The sequence below is a fragment of the Choloepus didactylus genome, chromosome 10, assembly GCF_015220235.1.
Source record: "Choloepus didactylus isolate mChoDid1 chromosome 10, mChoDid1.pri, whole genome shotgun sequence".
NCBI lineage: Eukaryota > Metazoa > Chordata > Mammalia > Pilosa > Megalonychidae > Choloepus > Choloepus didactylus.
Window position 1 is genome coordinate 68234731 of NC_051316.1, and position 21132 is coordinate 68255862.

The following is a 21132-nucleotide window of genomic DNA, read 5'->3' on the forward strand; positions in this document are numbered from 1 at the left end:
CCAATCAGTTGAAGATGTTTAAGCAAGACAGATAGAGGACCTTTCCCTTCTTCTTCTTTGGCTATCCAGTGAAGTGTTTCCTGAGGAGTTCATCAATGTTGCCAGTTTGTTTCCTGAGGAGTCATTGAACACGTTCATCAAAGTTGCCAGTCTGCTGCCTGAGTAGTTCATCGAACATCTTCATTGGAGTTGCCAGTTTGCTGCCTGCCCTACAGAATTTGGACTCGTGCATCCCCACAGTTGCGTGAGACACTTTTATAAAATCTTATATTTATAGATATCTGTTGTTGATTCTGTTTCCCTAGAGAACCCTAACTAATACAACCCCCTTTATAAAAGCCAACCCATTTCTGGTGTTTTGCAACATGGCAGCATTAGCAAGCCGGAACAGTAAGTATAGCATTTTCAGTGAGTTCCATGAGTCATTCTAGGTGAATTATAGAACCCAAAAGGGTGGTGGGTACCCCTGAATTTGTAACCAGTGGGTCAGAAGTGTGGGTGGCCTGGCCAACCGAACTTGTGACTGGTGCCTGGAGGATGGTCTTGTAGAGGCTTGCTCTTAATCTATGGAGTCTGGCCTAACTCTGGATGGAATCAGAATTGAATTGATTGAGTTATTGCAGTATTTGAAGCAGCCTTTGCCATAGCTGATTCACATTTTTGAGAACCATTACAGTCAGGTTTATTGAGGTATAATTTATATATAGTAAAATGTACCCTTTTTAGGTACAGTTCTCTAAGTTTTTAACTCATTATTTAGTCAGATAATTATCACAATCAGGATATAGAACAGTTCTATCAACCCCTAAAATTCCTGCATGACCCTTTGCATTCAACTCCTTTCCTCCATCCTCTGGCAACCACTGGTCTGTTCTCTGTTTCTATAGTTTTACCTTTTCTAGAATATCATAGAAATGGAATCAAATGATATATATACTTTTGAGGACTCACCTTTTCAGATTTAACCATCATACCATCATCATATTCCCCCCTAAATCAAGAATAATTCTCTAATATCACCAAATATCCAGTGTTCACATTTCCCCAATTGCCCTAAAAATTATATTTTTTACACTGTGTATGATTTAGTATCTAACCAAAGTCTACACATTGCCACTGGTTGTTATGCCTCTTGGGTCTCTTTTAATCTATAGGTTTTCTCTTTATCTTTTCTTTTAAGAATTGGTGTTGTCATGAAGAGCTTCCCATAATCTGGATTTTACTGATTGCATCTGCATGTTGTCATCTCTTCTGTTTCCTGTATCCTTGCTACTAAAATATGGTCCATGGACCAACAGCATCAGCATCACCTGGGAGCTTGCTAGAAATGCAGGAGCTTGAACCCTTCCCCCCACTCTCTCTTACGCCATCTGCAGAACCTGCATTTTTAACATTTTCAGCAAGATCCCCTGGTGATTCCACCCCTGTAAATTTGTAAATTGGTATTCAGAGCTAATGTTTTGATTTGGTTTAAGTTCAAATTTTTGGCATGACTGTTTCACAAGTGGTGCTGTAGCTCTTATTTCTGGACCCTGCACACCTGCTCCTCTCTATGCCTCTCTGCTCCTTGTCAGCCAAGACTTGTGCAGCCTTGTAACTCAGGTGTCTGTAAATGTAGGCATGTCCAAGAACTGCCCTCCACCCCTCTCCATTCTCTCTTTTCACCATGTCTCAAACAAGCTCATTTAATATCTCTGCTTCAGTTATCCCTTTTATCCTCATGATTCCTGAATACTTTTTATAATCCTGACTTGTCCTTGGTCTTCTACCTTGTATTTTCAGTTCCTAGAGGGTAACTCTTCCTGGATATTCAGCCTGCACCTTTAACTCAACAATTCAAAACCTAAGTCATCATTTTCTGTCCTATCTTCCCTTTTGGATTAGTAACCTAACTTCTTCTGGTCACTCAGGCTAGAAAATTTGAAGTTGTCTTCTATTTTTCCTCCTCTTCCATGCTCCACATCTAATTAGTAGTTAAGCTTTATTAATTCTTCTGTATTTGTGAGCCTTTAAGTAATGCTGGAATAAGAAACAATCCCTCAAATCTCAGTGGTTTACAATAGAAAGTTTTATTTTTTGCTCACGTTATATGTTAGCTGTGGGTTGACTGCGGCTCTGCTCTGCTCCATGTGTCTTCTTCATTACAGAATCCAGGGCAATGCAGCAGCCCCTTTGGGATATGACAGGGGGATAAGAGAAATAGATTTCAAAGTCTGTGCTCAATCATGGCACAAATCAATTTCATGCACATTCCATTGGCCATAGCAAATGACAAGAGTAAGTTTTATGTCATTGAGAGGGAAAGTGTGCCCCACCCATAGGATCCCACTGCAGGTCACATGTATAATGTTCACACAGGGAGCGAGTATCTGGATTCAATAGTACAATCTATCACAACTCCCTTTACATCTCAATTGCATTCCCTTATTTCAATTCCCTTTGTCATTGCCTTAAACTTCACTTCTCTCAGTTTATAATCTACTTCCTCAGGGAAGTCTTCCCTGATACCTCAGACTAGGTCACACACCCCCCATGCTATCTGCTGTCATGTTACTTGTACTTCCCTTTGTGGCACATGGCACAATTGTAATTAATTACTTATGTAATTATTTGATATTTGACATTTCCCCTAGAATACAAGTTCTATGATGGCAGACAGTATCTGTTTTGCTCACGTTTTTTCCCTAGCACCTAGAAAAGTGTCTGGTACATTGCAAGTATTCAATAATTATTTGTAAATGAACGACTGCATGCCTTAGTCATGCCCGTATTGTCTCTTCCTGGATTACTGAATTTACCATCAGTTTTTGACATCTAATTTATCCTTCTGCCATCAGGATTTCCTTCTTAAAGACTTGCTTTTTTCATTTCATCTTCCACTTCTGCCACTTTTCCAGCTGTACCACAATATTTGAAATTTCCTGAAAGTATATGCTTCCTCAGCCCTCCATTCATTTGAACATGCCATTCCTTCTGTCGAATTCCCTGGTCTCACCGCTCTGCCTGATAAAATCCTATTCCTCTCGTCAACCTCAGCTCCCAGGCAACCTCCTCTACTGGGTCTTCTCTGACTCCCAGTGCAGAGTGAGCCCCCTATCGCTCTGCTTCCACATTCTATGTGTTTACCTCCAATTCAGCAGTTATAATTTTGTATGTTAATGGTTTGAGTGTCTGTACCACATTAAGCTCCATGAGGCCAAGAACAATATTTTATTTGTCCTTATATTCTCTAGCACTTACTATGGAACCTTATACAAAGCAGGTGTTCAAAAATTGCTTGACAGTGTGGTGGTTTAAACCTGTATGCACACCAGAAAAATATGTTCTTAAAGTTAATCCATTCCTGTGGGTATAAACCCATTGTAAGTAGGACTTTGTGATGAGGCTACTTCAGTTAAGATGTGACCCACTTCATTCAGGATACGACTTAATCCTATTACTGGAGTCCTTTATAATTGGAACAAATACAGAGGAGAGAAGGAGATGGGAGGTGGGGGGAGGGGGCAAATCCAGGGAAGCCAGAAGCTAAAATCAATGAATTCTGTGCCCTTCAAACAGGGCAAAGCCTCAGGCTTCCAATCAGAACCTATTTACTTTCATTATACACCCAGTCCTAACATTGTCTGTGGTTTTCCAGGGCAGATTAGAGAAGAGGGAAACACTTCTAAGGAGAGGTCCAGTGATAACAGCAGGAGGTGGCCTGTTGGTAAACACCTAGAGAGCACCCTGCACAGCCAACACGGGCTTCTTGTCATGGCTGCAGTAGTGTTTTCCCTCCTAGCTCAAGTGGGCAGCCAGACTGTGAGCCCCGAAGGAAGGAGGACTTCCCCTGTAGGACTCCTACCTCCTTTCCTTGGCACCAGCAGCAGTTTTGAGTTGGCTTTGGTTTTTCAGGTGTGCAGTCCATCATAAATTTTTGCCCTACCACACGTGGGCTAAAACAGTGGTTCTAAAATTTGAGCTTGCTTCAGAATCCCCTGGAAGGCTTGTTAAACCATGGACTGCTAGCCTACACCCTCAAACTTTCATTCAACCCGCCTGGGATGGGACACAACAATTTGCATTTCAAAAATATTTCCAGGTGATAACAGACACGGCTTGATCTGGAACCATACTTTGGGAATCATTCAGCTAACCTATGGGCCTCAAGCGCCAACTACAATGATAAGCTCCAGCTTAACAGGAAAACACAGAAAACTTCATCCTTGATTGTGCACTTGCTTCATTTACACAAATGCCTGCTTTTTTTTTTTTTTTTTTTTTTGGCAGGGAAAATTGTGTGACTTGGCAATTCACTTGTGGAACCAGTTGAATTAGATATCTACTATCGGATATTTACTTTAACCAATAAACACTGTTATAGACTATGTAAAAATAGAAGGTGCTGGCAATCTAAGGGTGGCTCCTCAAAGCCTGCTCTCTCATGGATCTGTATCCCTGATGACGCTTAGATCAAAGCACCAGAAGCAAAACCATCATCCCAATTCGGCAGTGCCCATTCTTTGCTGTCACCTCCCCACCGCAGCTCTCGGTTTACATCAGATATCAGAATTTAGTATTAAACCATTAACAGTAGTTGTTAAGGCATTACACTGTTAATGTAGATCAATTTCAAAATTATCTAAAGTTAATAACAAAGGTTATATTCCTTGAAAAAAATGTTAACAAGGGGAAATCAATAAAAAGATCAGAAAAAATTTAAGAGTCACAAGAAGACCCTAACTGGCAACTTCAGAGGAATGTATCTTGTGTCCTCCATGCTGTACATCATGGTCTCTCTGTGCAGCTGTAATTAGAATTAGACAGGCTGACTTCTTTGATTTTGAACCAGAATTGTTATGAAAATCCTCCATCATTCCCACAGCAAGACTTGGTGTGAAAACTTACACTGTTTTGCTTTGTAGCATATCTGAAATTGTGATGTGTCCTACTCAAGAGCATATTCTAATCACTGTTGGTCAGGTTGCAGTCGGGATGAGTTGTCACTGCACATGAACAAACTTGTTGGTTATTCCTGATGGGATGACTTGGCAACTATAGTCTCCATGTTTCTGTCAACAAACATTAAGGACCATGCTGCCTGCTGTCTCAAAACCTCTCACTGACACTTTCAGGTAAGATCCAGAAAGTGTCAGATCAAAACTTGTAAAATAGGTGTCAGTTATTTGAAAGAAAATAATAGGGGAGAATTCTGGAGAAACGCTGCTTCACAGTGCTCTATAATTAAGGACACACAGGACACTACTGTGTGGAACAACACCTAACCAATGGAAAAATGATTCAGAAGAAAAGAGATTCTGAATGTGAAGAAATTATCAGAAATCCAGAATAAATTTAATTTAAAAATTCTAAATAAGAAAGCATTACATATCGTATAATTGGGAGTATTTTTCTCTTGAACAGCAGCTCTAAGGCTTTTTGGACTGAGGATCCCCTTAACACTCTCTTAAAGTTTATTGAGAACTTCTGTTTATGTGGTAATATATATCCACACTTACTGTATTAGACATTTAAACTGAGATTTTTTTCCTACCGAGGAATACAAAAGCACACATTCCATTGTCAGAGTGATAATGACAACACACGTAACATAGCCTCCGGAAAACTCCAATGTACACTAATAAGAGAAAGAGTGGGAAAATGGCAGATAATGTCTTAGTATTAATATATAAAGAGTTCTGACCTCAAGGATGCCCAGAAAGGGGGGACCATACTTTTGAGAACCACTGGCATATAAAATAATAGTGTCTTTTACAATGGATGATATCTTAGAGTTAATGAATATTATTATATAAACATTTCCACCTAAAATATTGGAAGGAGTAAAATTTTGAGTACCTAGGAAACTCTGTTGTTGGAAAGGTGGCATAACAGTGTGAAACTGAGAGATTAACTGGTGTATTTTCCTTTTGTTGCTGTGGGAACTATTTTCCCCTCCTACATCCAAGAGGCCAGTTCACCCTGTGTATCCTGCAGGTCTGGGTAATTCTGACCCCTGGAGGAGACACCAGTGTTTCTTTAGGAAGGCTGGGTTCCAGGAGGCAGTGGAACTGACTATCTAGGAGGAAGACAAGTTGGGACAAAAGATGGAAGGAGGGTTTGACTCCAGCGGGGCAAAGGTGGATTTCTAGGAGAGGAGTTGGGGCTTTCCAATTTCTGCCACTGATAGAAATCTGGGGAGACATGCAAATGTCCATGTGGGTACTTGTGGAAGCAGGACACCAGGGGCATAGGGCTTTAGGACCAAGGTCCCACTGGGCAGTCAGGCCTGGAAAGAGGGCAGCCCTTGTGGGATGGCCTTCAGGGCCCAGCAAGGAGATTCCACTGACAGTCAGATAGCAATGCTGACCAGGACCTCTTTTGCCACTACTGCTACCTGGACACCTGGAACCACTTTTGCCACTACCGCTACCTGGACTCCTGGAACCACTCAAGGGAGAACACAGCCACAGGAAGGAAAGAAAAAAAAAGGTGGTTGACCTTCTCTGAGGACCTTGGGAGCTGGGTTTGGACCAGACTGGATTTTTTTTTTCTTATTACATTTTATGAGTTTACATTTTAGATCATGTAGGAAGTAAAAAATGGAGTTACAAAGCCAAAACTACAACAGTGCTGGCATTTATATTTATCCATGTCATTACCCTTTTAGGAGATCTTTATTTCTTCATGTGGCTCTGTTCTACTGTCCATTATCCTTTCCTTTCAACCTGCAGAACTATCTTTAGCATCTCTTGAAGGACCAGGCTAGTGGTGATGAACTCCTTTTAGCTTTCATTTATCTGGGAATGTCTTCATTTCGTCCTCATTTTGGAAAGACAGTTTTGCTGGACATAGAATTCTTGGTTGGTAGCTTTTTGCTTGTCACTGCCTTCTTGTTTCCATGGTTTCCAATGAGAAATTGGAACTTAATCTTATTTAGACTATCTACTTGTGAAATGTTGCTTCTCTCTTGTGGCTTTTAGAATTCTCTCCTTATCTTTGGCATTCAGCAGTTCGATTATAGTATGTCATGGTGTGGATCTATTTGAATTTACCCTGTTTGGAGTTCACAGAGCTACTTGGATGTGTGTATTCATGTCTTTCACTAAATTTTGTAAGTTTTCAGCCCTTCTTTCTTTGAATACTCTCTCTGCCCCTTTCTCTCTTCTCCTTCTGGGACTCTTACAATGCATATATTCATATGCTTCATGGTGTCCCACAGGTTCCTCAGGCTCTGTTCACTTTTCTTCATTCTTCCTTCTTTTGTTCAAACTCTATTAATTCAACAGTCTTATCTTCATCTTCACTGATTCATTCTTCTGCATGCTCCAATCTGCTGTAGAATCCCTGTAGGGAATTAATTTTTGTGACTGTAGTTTTCAGCTCTGTTTGGTTCCTTTTCGTAATTTCTAGCTCTTTATTGATATTGTCTTTCTATTCATCTGTTGTTTTCCTGATTTCTTTTAGTTTTTTGTCCCTGTCTTCATTTAGCTCTCTGAGCATATTTAGGATCATTTTTTATAAAGTCCCCCCCCCCTTTTTCTATTCGTCCATCCATACACTGGACAAAGGGGAGCGTGATCCACATGGTTTTCCCAATCACACTGTCACCCCTCAAAAACTACATTGTTATACAATCGTCTTCAAGATTCAAGGGTTCTGGGTTGTAGTTTGATAGTTTCATTTATTTACTGCTAGCTATTCCAATTTATTAGAACCTAAAAAGGGTTATCTATATTGTGCATGAGTGCCCACCAGAGTGACCGCTCAGCTCCTTCTGGAATCTCTCAGCCACTGAAACTTATTTCATTTCATTTCACATCCCCCTCTTGGTCAAGAAGATGTTCTCCATCCCATGATGCCAGGTCTAGATTCCTCCCTGGGAGTCATATCTTGCATTGCCAGGGAGATTTACACCCCTGGGAAACAGATCCCAGGTAGGGGGCAGGGGCAGTGATTTCACCTGCCAAGTTGGCTTAGCTAGAGAGAGAGAGAAGGCCACATCTGTGCAACAAAGAGGCATTCAGGAGGAGACACTTAGGCACAATTTATAAGCAGGCCTAGCATCTCCTTTGCAGTAACATGGACCAGACTGGATTTGACTTAGAAACTAAAATAGTTACAGCAGCAAAGCAAAGTGGTTTGAACAGATCTGAGGTTATCCTAACTGAATTTGAATTCTGGCTCTGCCACCTACTAGGTATCCACCTCACAGGATCCCGCTGGGAGGATTAAATGCGTGATACGTGGAAAGGGGTCAAACAGCACCTGGCACAGTGCTCTATGCGTGCGATGTTCTCTCGCACTTGGATGTCCTGGAGATATCATACCTGCCGCACTGCATCCTCTGCGGGTTGGGAAAGCTGAAGTTTGACCCTATGTTTAAGTCCTCGCGTAGATTAGATTGAAAGAACGTACTCGAAACTGCAGAAATGGGCCGCCGGGCAGTGGGCGGGTTCTTCCCGCACCGAGACGACAGCAGGGAGTCGAGTCAAACAAGCACCTCCCGACTTGGGAGGGACTGAGGGTCTTTCTTGGGAGTCGTTGCTGGTGCCCCAAGCGCGGCCCCAGCCAACTCGGTGTAAACTCTCCCGGAATCCTAAGGGGAATGGATCCACCTGGTTTTCTCCTTATTTGATTTTTGCCAGGCGAGCTTTGGCGCTCTTTGGTCAATAGGGGGGCACCTGCGAGTCTGAGACGGGGAAGCGGGTGTAGGCAAGTGGGGCACGATCATTTGCCGCGGACTGGGGAGCAGGGTCCCCGCGGAGAACCGAGTCCCCGCCTTCCCGGGCCCCTCCCCCGCGGATCCGACCCCAGAGTGGGCGTGGCCGGCGCGCGGCCGCGTGCTCGCCCAGGGGGCGGAGCCGGAGGAGAGGTCTGCGAGCCGATCACGTCCAACAGGCGGAGCAGAGCGCGGGGAGGCGGGCTGGGGAAGTGCCACATCCGGCGGCGACCGCCGAAGTGCATAAAGCCGCCGCCGCAGCAGGTTACCTTCTGCAGCCGCTCTGGGCTCTTCGTTCCGAGAGCAGCTGTCCCAATGCCCCAGAGCGGCCATGGGCGTCCCGCACTGGTGGGACCAACTGCGGGCGGGCAGCTCGGAGGTGGACTGGTGCGAGGACAACTACACCATCGTGCCTGCCATCGCCGAGTTCTACAACACGGTGCGGGGCGCGGGAGTGGGGATGGCAGGCGGGCTGGTGGGAGGGAGCTGTCCCCACGCGCCGCCGCGCTTGGAAGCTGGACGTGGGTCCGTGCGTGTAGCTGGGGCATTCTCTCTCCAGGCCGGAGCCGATCCACGCCCTCTCTCCTGTGCTCTCCTCCCAGTTCTCCGTCTGTCCTCTCCTGTCCCTATTCCCGACATCTGGGCTCATTCTCCTCCTCCTGTCATTTCCTTCTGATGGCCCTATTGTCTTGTTTGGTCCTCACCCCTCTCGGAATTAGAGGTCCAGGCCAGGCCATTGTCCCAATTTGGATCAGCTGGTGGCGGTGAACCCGCCAGAACAACTCTTTTCCTCCCCTAGGATCTGTATGGCGTGACGCACTTGGGTCGCATTGTGCGCTTTTTGCCCTGAACTGCTGTCAGAGTCCGGGGAAAGGGAAAGACCCCGGCAGGTCTCAGGGGCCCGGCCAGCCACCACCACGCTGACATGCCCCTCCCCCATGAAGACACTAATAATAGGTCGAGTTATTTTTGGCTAGAATGAAGTTAATTACCACAAGTTCTTATTTTCTTACCCTGAACACCCAGCCTCAGCCTCACTCCAGCCCCAGGGAGCTCCCCCAGGCCAGCGCTCTCTCCAGTTTTTAAGTCTGGAGAGTAAAAGGGAAGTTTGGGAGTGGTTATTGGTGTGTTTTCTGGACTTGCCTGGGTCCCTGGATGTGAAAAGGCAGGACCTTATCCACTGCAGAATCCTCTGTGTTTTTAGTCTTTGTGGGAGGGAAGGTTGCAGCTGGCAGAGGAAATACCTCTTCTTTTCACTGTGTTGGTGGCTCAGGATTCTAGTACTGAATGTAAAACTTTGCAGGGTCATTTCTGTGGCTTATCTTTTCACTGGTGTAACATGGAAAACAGGAACTGTTGGTTTAAGAGTCATTGTGGATTTTAGGTTGTTATGTAGGATTTTCCCTCTTAGATTTGCTGAGGGAATATCCTTGTCATGACCCAGGTGCTTATTCCCTGAACGGACCTCAGATGATCCAGTCCAGTCCTGTCATTTGTAGGAGGAGGAAAGTAGGCTTGAGAGGGGAGTTGACCTGCCCACTTTTCTGATATGGTTGGGACCAGAATCCAAATCTTGACTTTCTCTCTCAGGGCTGAAATCCACACTGCCTGCCACACACACAGGCACACTCCTGCTTCTCCTTTATGACCAGGTTAATTTCTCAAGAATACATCTACTGCCTGTCTATACTGTGGAAGAAGCAGTTAGTGGAGGTGGCTGCATTTCACCCATGTACAGCCTCCTGAGGAGGATGCTATCAGGTGTAGACAGGTGCACACAGAGAGGATGGTTGAGCTGGGGTTAGAACTTGATCCATCTGACTCCCAACAAGGAGAAACACCAGTGGTAATTCAGTTTCTCCGTTTGTAAGTGGAGAATACAGTAAAATACCGAGAATTTCACCAGAATTAAGGAAGGAGTGACAGGTTCTAACACACTCAGCAAGGGTATCTGTGGAGCCCAAAGTGCAGAGAGTCAAGTCTGGTTATTTTGGCCCCAAAAGTTAGTGTTTGGCTGCTTGGTTCCTGCCTTGAGAAGACCCAGATGAGGGGAAAGAGTTTATTTTGTCTTTACTTTTACTCTAGTCTCGTTGTTGCTATTATGCAATGAATGCCAAAGTCTTTTTTAGAAATGAACTGTTGATCTTCAACTGCAGTGTCTATGGCTAATTAGCTTGGCTGGTCAGCCTGACAAAACCTTTTTCCTTGGAATACTTGTAAATCACAAAATTTTCTCTGGGAAACCCAAGAGTTGAAAGTCTGAGAAAAGTAGCTGATCATCTTTGTTGAGTGTAGGTCCAAAGAGTTTAACAGAAATCATTTCCTCCCCTCTGTTCCCTTGGCCCTGGTTATGATTTGATGCTTATCACAAGACATACCAAGCTTGTCTTAGACTTATTGAGGAAGACAGTGAAATATTACTTGGTGATAAGCATCTCATTAAATCCTATGACAATACAGCAGGTGTAATTATCCATTTTATAGAACACCGATAATCATTATCAATTTTGAGAAAAAGTTAAAGGAATTGAAGATGTTAAATCTGGAGAAGACTGGGAGAGGAATTTAGTTCCTTCATAATGGGCCTTGGAGGTGACACATCACTTCTACAACTTCAGTTACTAATGGCTACCATTAATTATTTGCTATGTGCAGTAGCGTCCTAATGCTAGGAAGTTAGTACTATGTATTATATCCATTTGACAGAGGAAGAAATTGGGGCCTAAACAGATGATGTTCCTTGCCAAAGGTCAAGAAGATGGCAGAGCTGGGGTTAAACTTGGCCCATCTCACTCTATCAAGATACCTCTCTTGAAGATGTAAGTGCCACTGTGGCTACTTTAGATTAATTTATTTGGGATAATATAGGTATTTATTATCCAGTCATTATTTAACTTAAAATTTCTGCATCAGGGCCATTCTGTCTATAGGATAAAACCCATGATGTTTGATATGCAAAAAAGTTTGTTTAAAGTAGCTTTTTGTTATTATTATTATAAAAGTAGTAATATGCTTATGGTAAAAAATTCAGAGCATGGAAGTTATAAAGAGAAAAATACCTTTCTTTTGTGTCTTTCCAGAATTTTCTAAGCATGTGAAAAAGCACACGTATATATGTCTGTGAGTGTGTAAAATATGTGTGTATTGTGCACAGACTTCCTTTAAGTTTTTTTTTTTTTTTTAACTCAATTAGGATTATACTGTACAAACTCTTCTGAACTTTGCTTTTTTCATTCAGTGTATCCTGGAGATATTCCCATATTGGCTCATATAATGCTACCTTCTTTATAGTATCTATACAGTATTCGATTGAATGGATAGAATATATCATTCAATCATATCAATCCCTTGTTGATAGACATTTAAGGCAATGTCCGTTTGTTTTGTTTTCATTTTGCTATTCTGAATAGTGATGCAATAAATATCCTCATACATACATCTGGTACTTTTGCAAGTACTAATCCTGAATAGGGAATTGCTGTGTTGAGGAGAATGATCACTTTAAATGTTGATATTTATTGCTAAATGGCACACCAAAGAGAGTACACTGATTTACACTCCCACTGACAATGTTTGGATGTACAAAGCATTTTGCTTTTGTGTCCTGCAAATTTCTGTTGCCTCAAGTCTTGTCATCTTCCCTTGGATTAGCCAAACCCAGATATCTGTTCCAAGAACGTGTCATGTCTATTCACAGCCTTTTACCTGCGTACATTTTCTACTGTTTTTTTTTTTCTTTTCTCTACATAGAAGTTTTATTTAATTGAATTCCTTTTCATGTTGTAAGTTTTAAGGCCCTAGTCTGGAGAGAGACTCCAGACCTACCCACTTTGGAGAAAAGTTGGGTTTGGCCTTTGGGACCCTGTTGCTGGGCAGTGGACTCAGGGGGACAGAAGGAAGTCAACTGGTACTGAAAAAGAAGTCTTGTAGCAAAATATATGTGTAAAATCAGCCCATGATCTGTCGTTTTCCCCAACTCCAAATCTCTAAGCTAAGGAGAGTAGAATTTGCTTTCTGTGCTAAAATTCACATCCCGCTATCTGTAGATCATAATTCTGTCTGCCTGCCTATCTATCTATCTGCCTATCTGTCTGTCTGTCTATCTGTCTGTCTGTCTATCTATCTATCTATCTATCTATCTATCTATCTATCTATCTATGCATTTACTGGGCATCTATTATGTGCCTGTCACAGAGTCCAGACTGGGAAACCATCATCTGGGACATGAGGGCTATAAATAAGGTGTGTACAATAGGGCACTGTCAGTACTCCAGGTGGCGTTGATATATTGAGGAGGGTTGGCATTTTTAAGAAAGCTTCTAAGGAGAGTGACCAGCTTGTCCTGGTTTGCCTGGGACTTTCCTAGTTTTGAAACTGAAAGTCCTAGGCCCCGGGAATGCCCTCAGCCCCAGACAAACCAGACAGTTGTTCAGCCCACTTCAGAGAGGTGGCCAGAGTAGGACTGAATTCTAAAGGAGAAAAGAGGGGAGCTGTGGAATGGATGGTTAAGATACTGTGTACAGTTAAGATGCACAGACAATCTACTCAGCCAAGGTAAGGCTCCTTAGCTGCTTGTGAACCTACAATTCAGAAAATTTACAGCCTGTTGCTTTATCAAAATTTACCCTCTGTCTGGGAAAGTGCACAGTCAGATGCATCAGGATGAGATTGCATTGAGTTCGTGAGTGTGGAACAATCGTTACAGAGGAATTCATAGAATGAAAAAATACCTGAAGAAGTTATTAATATATTTTAAAATTTTCTTCTTTCTTAAAACATTTTTATTGTAATAACCATATATAACATGCAATTTGCCATTTTAACTATTTGTAAGTGTACAATTCAGGGGTATTAATTACATTTACAACGTTGTACTACTGTCACCACCATCCATTACCACAAGTTTTTCATGACCCCAAACAAAAAGTCTGTGCCTATTAAGCAATAACTCCCCCAGCCCCTGGTAACCTCTAAACTACTTTCTATGAATTTGCCTATTTTAGATATTTCATGTAAGTGGAATCATGGAAAATTTGTGTATGGCTAATTTCTCTTAGCATAATGTCTTCAAGGTTCCTCATGTTCCAGCATGTATCAGAACTTAATTCCTTTTTATCATTGAAAAGTATTCTATTGTATGCATATACCACATTTTATTTATCCATTCATCTGTTGATGGACTCCTGGATTGTTCTCACCTTTTAGCAACCATCAGTAATGCTGTTGTGAACATCGGTGTACAAGTAGCTGTTAGTGTGGCTGGTTTTCGGTTCTTTGGGGTATATACCTATGAGTGGAATTGCTGGATTGTGGTTTCTTTATAATGAAAAGAAAAATCTGTTCAGCAGGCATTAATCAAACCTATTTCCAAGGATATCTTCCAGTAAACTTAAAAAAATACACCTTGGCTGAATTATTCTTCAACTCTAGTAACCCACACAAATTGAGAAGTTTCATTTCCTAGCAGAGGTGAAGCCATTGAGTCTGTCTCTTCACTGTCACTCCTTGCTTTACTGTATTTCTTTTGGAGCTTCTTCCTCTTTTTGCCTCGGGGATCATCTGTCTCTAATATGTCTTGTTCTTTTCCTATGGTGACATCTTTAAAAGGGGCAGTGGAGGCTAGCAGTAAATGGGCTATGCAGAAGCAATAATGATTTCGGTGTTTTGGGGGAGCATATGCTAAAAAGGTTCTTCTAACTTTAGCTCTCTGACATGTGCATTTTAGAAGTAAAGTTTGAAGCATCATAACTTTATTGCAGATGAAATAAACTGCTTCATGCTTTTGTGAATAATGTATAAATACATTTAAAAGTGATTAATGTGTACATAACTGGGGGTAATATAAATCGATAGAGCTATTTGGGGGGCACCTTGGCAGTGGATAATTGTACTTGGCTGAAGCAACGGAAGTTGAGGATTTAAGGCAATAAGGATGTACTGGGGTAAAAAACAAAATATATTATATTGCCCAACCTTGTAGGTGGGACTGAAAATTCCCATAGGGAAATTGCTAAATAAACTGCCTCCATTTGTAGCAATACAGCAAGTGAGATAAATCTGTATGAACTAAGATGAAAAGGTTTTCAAGGCATATTGTTGAATGAGAAAAGGAAGTTGCAGAATGATAGTACTACAATATGTGTGTTTTCTATGGATGTATATCTATATATTCACATAAAAGGAAAGGACTTGATGACTATGAATCTGAGAACATGGTTAAGTCTGAGGGGAGGATAGAAAGGAGACTTCAGCTTTGTCTGTAACCCTTTAATAAGGAGAACACATTCACGTATATGATCCTTCAGGTCAGGTTTTAAGTTACCCATGGTATAACAATTTCATTTTTTTCCTCCTTCTACCTCATCACCTCCTCTTCTTTCTTCTTCTGTGTTGAACAAAAGGTAAGCCACATTTAAATCATGTATCGGGTTTTATGTGCACTGTGTGTGAGGCAGTTCAGAATTTTTAGATGCCGACTGAGGAAGTCATTCAAGACTGTCAGAATGTGGTTGGATGGGTTGGAAACAAAAATTAGTGTGGGGCAGCAGAAGGGGCATGAGGCCAAGAGTTGGCTGGCGCAATGCTGGGGCCTGGGTGCTGTGGCGGATTGCCTCTCTGACTTTGCCAACCTTGGAGCCTTCTTGCACCCTCACCTATATCCCTTTGCAATACCAGGGATGAGCTTTAATGTCCCTCATTTTAACTCTTAAAGATCTCTGATTCTTTAAATGATTCCACAGAAAGTTAAAGTCAGTGATAGTAAATAAATAATGGCCTTCTACTTATATAGTACTTCGACCCTTATCCTGCATCCTCCTTCCTTGCTTCTTAGTAGATGAGAATTGCCCATATTCCCAAGACTTGAGACCTGTATACCACCTGGGAAAGCTGAGACAGTTTATCCATTTTCCCACCCAGGTCACCATTAGCTTATAAGGCTCCTAGGTGGGAAAGAGAAAAAAAGATCCCCTTCTGAGTGGACCAACTAGATTTGTCAAGAATTTTTCAAAAATAATGCAGAGCCACTAGGGATTTCAACCCTAGATTTTAACCAAAAGCAGTGACCCAGCTCCCACCCTGCCTCTGACAAAGGATCTTGTTCTCCTCCCTGGTTTTATTTCTCTCCCACCCTGTCTTTGTCTAAAAACTGTGTCACCCCAGACACAGTTCCCAGGTGGTGATAGAGACATGTGTTTGCTACTGAGGTTGCCAATTCTTATCTGCACTATGTTTCAAGAACTGCAGTTTGCTGACATATTTTATTTGTTTAGTTGTTGCTCCAGTGTGATTTCTTGGGTCTGGTAAAGCCTTTCTATTCCTGCCCTCCTTCACTTTCGGTTCCCTTCAGGTGACCACTCTCACGGTTTCTTTGAGGCCTCAGAGATAACCTTTCGATAGTGTCCAACATGGGTGACCACTCCTTTCTTCTGAAAGCCCCCTGCCTCCTTGGCTTTCTGGGCTTCATCTGCCTCATCCTCCTACCTGTGAAAGGTTTTTTAGTCTTTTTTTTTCCCCCACCCTCCTCCTCCCCAGCCTCATCACCATTGGTGTTGCTCATTTGGACTCAGCTGTTCTCTTCACATTCTGCACACTTCCTTAGTGGCTGCACAGAGCCCTTTACCAGGAGCTCCTCACTCGACAATTACAGATGAGACTTAAAAAGCTGAATGCCCCTACCCACTTCATGCCTTCTAGGACAGCTGTGAAAATCTGAAAATAACAAGTACTGGCAAGGATGTTGAGAAACTGAAACTATTGCGCATTGTTGGTAGGAATGTAAAATGGTGCAGCCAATGCAGAAAGCAGTTTGGTAGTTTTTAGAAAGTTAAATGTTGAATTACCTTATGACCCAGCAATTATACTTCCAGGTATATACCCCAAAGAATTGCAAATAGGTGCTCAAACAAAAACTTGCACATGAACGTTCATACTAGCACTGTTCACAGCAGTCCGTCAGCTGATAAATGGATACACAAAATGTGATATATCCATCCAATGGAATATTCAGCATAACAAGGAATGAAGTACTGATACATGGTGAACTTTGAAAGAAAAAACCTGGAAGGGGAATGTTTTTGCTAATGCTGCCATTATGCAAAATACCAGAAATGGATTGTCTTTTATAAGGGGATTTATTCAGTTACGAATTTACAGTCCTGAGGCCATAAAAGTGTCCAAACTAAGGCATCAACAAGAGGACACTTTCACTGAAGAAAGGCTGATGGTGTCCGGAACACCTCTGTCATCTGGGAAGGCATGTGGCTAGTGTCTGCTGGTCCTTTGCTCCCAGGGGTTGTGTTTCAAAATGGCTTTCTCCAAAATGTCTTTGGGCTTCTGTCTTCATTCCTCTCTCTCAGCTCCTGTGCATCCTTGCTTCTTTCTCCCAGGGCATTTCTCTCTAAGCATCTGGGGGTCCTCTCTTAGCTTCTTTGGCGCAAACTCTGGGCTTCATCTATTAACTTAGCATCTCCAAACATCCTTCTGTCTGCATCTCCAGGTGTCAGCATCTGTATCAGCTCTTGAACTATCTTCAGTATTCCAGTGAACTAATCCAGACCCCACTTGAATGGGCAGGGTCCACACCTCCATGGAAATAATTTCATCAGAGTTCTCACCAACAGTTGAGTGGGTCACATTAAACATCCAATCAAAAGGTTCCACCCCACAAGATTGTATTAACAGTTCATGGCTCTCCTGGGGTCCATAACAGTTTCAAACTGGCACAGGAAAGGAAGCAGATTAGTGGTTATCAGGGAGTGGGTAAGGGAGAATGGGGAGTAACTCCTTACTGGGTACAGGGTTTTCTTTTGATGTGATGAAAATGTTTTGAAAGTAGTAAGAGGTGATGGTTGCACAATATTGTGAATGTACTAAATACCACTGAAATTGTGCACTTTAAAATGGTTAATTTTATGTTATGTGAATTTTACCTCAATGATTAAAAAAATGACTTAAGAGAAAAAAGCTGGCTATGACCCCCCCTAAAAAACCCACCACCACTCTCATTAGAGGGGGAGGTTCTAGAGCTGTGCTGTTCAATATGATAGTCACTAGCCACATTGTGGCTCTCGAGCCTGTGAAATGTGGCTAGTTCAAATTGAGACAGATGTGCTGTAAGTGTGAAATTCACCCTGGACTTCAAAACCTAAGTAAATTGAAATGCTTCGTAATTAGTCTGTGCAGAAAAAAAATGGGAGGAGTTGGTTCTTTTTAATAAGAGAGGAGCCTGTGCAGCTTTCATAGATTGCAGTGTTATGGCTGTTCCTGGGATCAAAGAGGAGCTCCCAACTGGTCGCTTAAGAAGCTTTAACTTTTCCTGGTTGTGTATCTGCAGTCAAAAAATGTACAACAGCTTAAACAAGATGTATGGCCACAACCATCCCAATTTGCAGAGGATACGTTTGGAATAAGCTGCTTTATTTTTTACCCTTTTACTTAATACGCATCTTTTTGTTTTACATTTTCCCCCACAGATCAGCAACATCTTGTTTTTTGTTTTGCCGCCCATCTGCATGTGCTTATTTCGTCAGTATGCAACATGCTTCAACAGTGGCATCTATTTAATATGGACTCTTTTGGTTGTAGTGGGTAAGTGGATTAGTTTGTGAGCATGGACTGAACGGGAGGAAATGGAATTCCTCACACTTCCTGTCCCCTTTGAACATTATGTTTTGTAAACCAAAGCCACTCTGACGTCTTGGCGAACTTTTTTTTTTTTCTCCCTTGCTTGATGCCAAATGAAAGATGTTTTTGAATGCTGGCTTGATAACAAAGGTTGGCTGTAACTATCACTTAATTACATTTGGGAATTGGTTGTGTGCCAGTGCAATTTTCTAAGAACTTCTGAAGAAAGTCATGCGAAATAATCGAACTCCGGTGAGTCTGTAGTTTGTAAGTGGACTTAAGATAAAATTTAAAAAGTCCTTGATGTTTGATCCATCATTGTTCTGGGAATTACTTGTATACTTCCCATTTCCTCTCACATGTAGGTTGGGAATTCTTGACTTTTATATACTGTCTATTCCCATGAAGTTTCATGGGATGGAGACAGAGTATATTTAACTGTAGGCTTATTAAATTTCTGATGTTCTGATATTTGGGCCCTAATTGAAATTTTCTTTCTGGACTTGGAGTCTGCATGCTCAGTGGTTTGAATTTCTCCTTTCAGTTTCTATTTCAGAGTGGTAGAACGATCTGTTGATGGTGATAGGGATTGTTGAAAGGGCTATCCTTAAACAGTGTGTTGAATTTGTGAGTCTGTACTTCTTTGGTGACCTTTTCTATTGGTTTGTAATTGATTCTAGGAATTGGATCCGTCTACTTCCATGCAACCCTTAGTTTCCTGGGTCAGATGCTTGATGAACTTGCAATTCTTTGGGTTCTGATGTGTGCTCTGGCTATGTGGTTCCCCAGAAGGTATCTACCAAAGATCTTTCGGAATGACAGGTAAGCTTATGCCAAATATTTTTGCATTTGCCTTTGGATGGAGTGTCCGATATAATCATGTATATATCAAGAAAAATAGCATACATTTGATCCCAGTCTAATGATGGGCTTATTATACGCTGGCTTAATATCCACTAATTCATTATGATCTGACAGTATAAATAAACTGACAGATAAAAGAAGGAATTTTAATATGCTTACGGAAGAATACATATGACATTAGGCACGAAAAGCCAAGTGTCTGTCTTATCTGATATTAGGAAGAGTGGAGAGATTTTTAATGGGGGAAAAGTTGTTGGATGGTAGTTAAATTACTTTGATCTTCTGCTAGAACATTTCCTTGAGTCCAATCCAGCTCCATCAGTTTTTTGTCTGAAGTAGAATCCACACTGAGGAACTGGTTCTTAGAGCTATAGATACTTTAGTTTCCAAATTGCTTTGTTTTTACTTCTGATGAGACACACACACACACACACACACACACACACATACACACACACACACACACGTATCTTCAAGCTGGAAACCCAGAATTTCAGAAAGGGGCACATTTTAATATCTGTTGTATTATGATTATATAGTTATTAATATATAAAATATAAAAGTAAGTATTTTTGTTTGAAAACTTACTATTTTCTATACATTTTCCTAGGCATTGTGATATAGCAGTAAACAAAACATCAGAGTCCCTCTCTACCTCCAATGAGCTTATACTTAAATTGTGGGGACTTAAATCAACAGACAAACAAATTAATAACATAATGCTAAGTACTGATGAGTGGTATGATGGAAAGTGAAGCAGGTAAGGAGATTGTGGTGGTCCAGGGTGTCAGTTTAGAGAGCTGGGTCAGGGAAATCCTTTCCGAAGAGGTCACATTTGAATAAAGATCAAATGAAGTCAGGGGATGAGTCCTTTTAATATTTGGTGGAAGGGCAACCCAGGCAGAGCAGGTGCAAAGGCCCTGAGGTGGGAATGTGTGAGGCATGTTTCAGGCATAACAAGGAGACTTGTGTAGCTAAAGCAAGTGAGTGCCAGGTGACTCATGGGAGAGGAGGAGGGAAAGGCAGGCAGGGGCCACTGTGTGGGGCTCTGTAGGCCAAGTGAGGCTATAGGAGTTTATTGTAAATGTTATGGGAAATGTTTGGTGAATTTGGGTGTGCCAGTTTGGATGTATTATGTCCCCCAAAACACCATGTTCTTTAATGCAGTCTTCTGGGCAGAGGTATTAGTGTTGATTAGGTTGGAATTCTTTGATTGAGTGTTTCCTTGGAGATGTGACTCAATAAACTGTGAGTGAAACATTTGATTGGATAATTTCCATGGAGATATGGGCCCTGCCCATTCAGGGTAGGTCTTGATTTAATCACTGGAGTCCTATAAAAGAGTTCACAGAGAGAAGGAGCTCAGAGCAGCTGAGAGTGACATTTTGGAGAGCAGCTGAGAGAGACATTTTGGAGACGGAGCAGACTTTCGCTGACACTTTGGAGATGCTAGCCTAGTGTTTGCTCTGGAGAAGCTAAGAGAGGACAAAATGCTCCAAGAGCAACATTTTGAAGAATGCATGAGAGCTGAGAGAGAAGCTGGAACACAACCTGGGATCAGCAGATGCCAGCCATGTGTCTTCCCAGCTGCAGAGGTTTTGTGGACGCCATTGGCCTTCCTTCGGTGAAGGTATACTTGTGTTGATTGATGCCTTCATTTGGACATTTTCAGGGCCTTCAGATTATAATAAATCCTCTTTGTAAAAGCCAGTCCATTTCTGTTATTTTGCATAATGGCAGCATTTTGCAACATTGGGCAAGGGTTGAATTGATGTGATTTGTACTATGACCGCTGTAGTTAATGGACTGTAAGGGGCAAGAGAGGAAGCAGGTAACAGCTGGGAGACTGTGGTAGTGATAATCCAAACAAGAGATGATGATGCTTGGACAAAAGTAGAAGCAGTAGAGGGGGATGAATTTGGGTTAATTTTGAAGGTGTTATC

The 21132-nt window shown here is 42.0% G+C and overlaps 1 protein-coding gene across 2 annotated transcripts in view; it reads left to right on the plus strand.

Annotated features, from left to right (window-relative positions):
* The first annotated feature begins 8936 nt into the window (after positions 1-8936).
* The window catches only part of ACER2 (alkaline ceramidase 2), a 46193-nt gene continuing 33997 nt past the window's right edge, over positions 8937-21132 (plus strand). The window contains exons 1-3 of one of the 2 annotated variants that reach the window (XM_037797426.1): positions 8937-9140; positions 18175-18289; positions 19006-19147. In XM_037797426.1, the coding sequence (XP_037653354.1) occupies positions 9033-9140; positions 18175-18289; positions 19006-19147 (365 nt within the window). In that variant the 5' untranslated portion in view covers positions 8937-9032. The remainder of the gene's footprint in view (positions 9141-18174; positions 18290-19005; positions 19148-21132) is intronic. The other variant, XM_037797425.1, reaches the window with a different exon arrangement.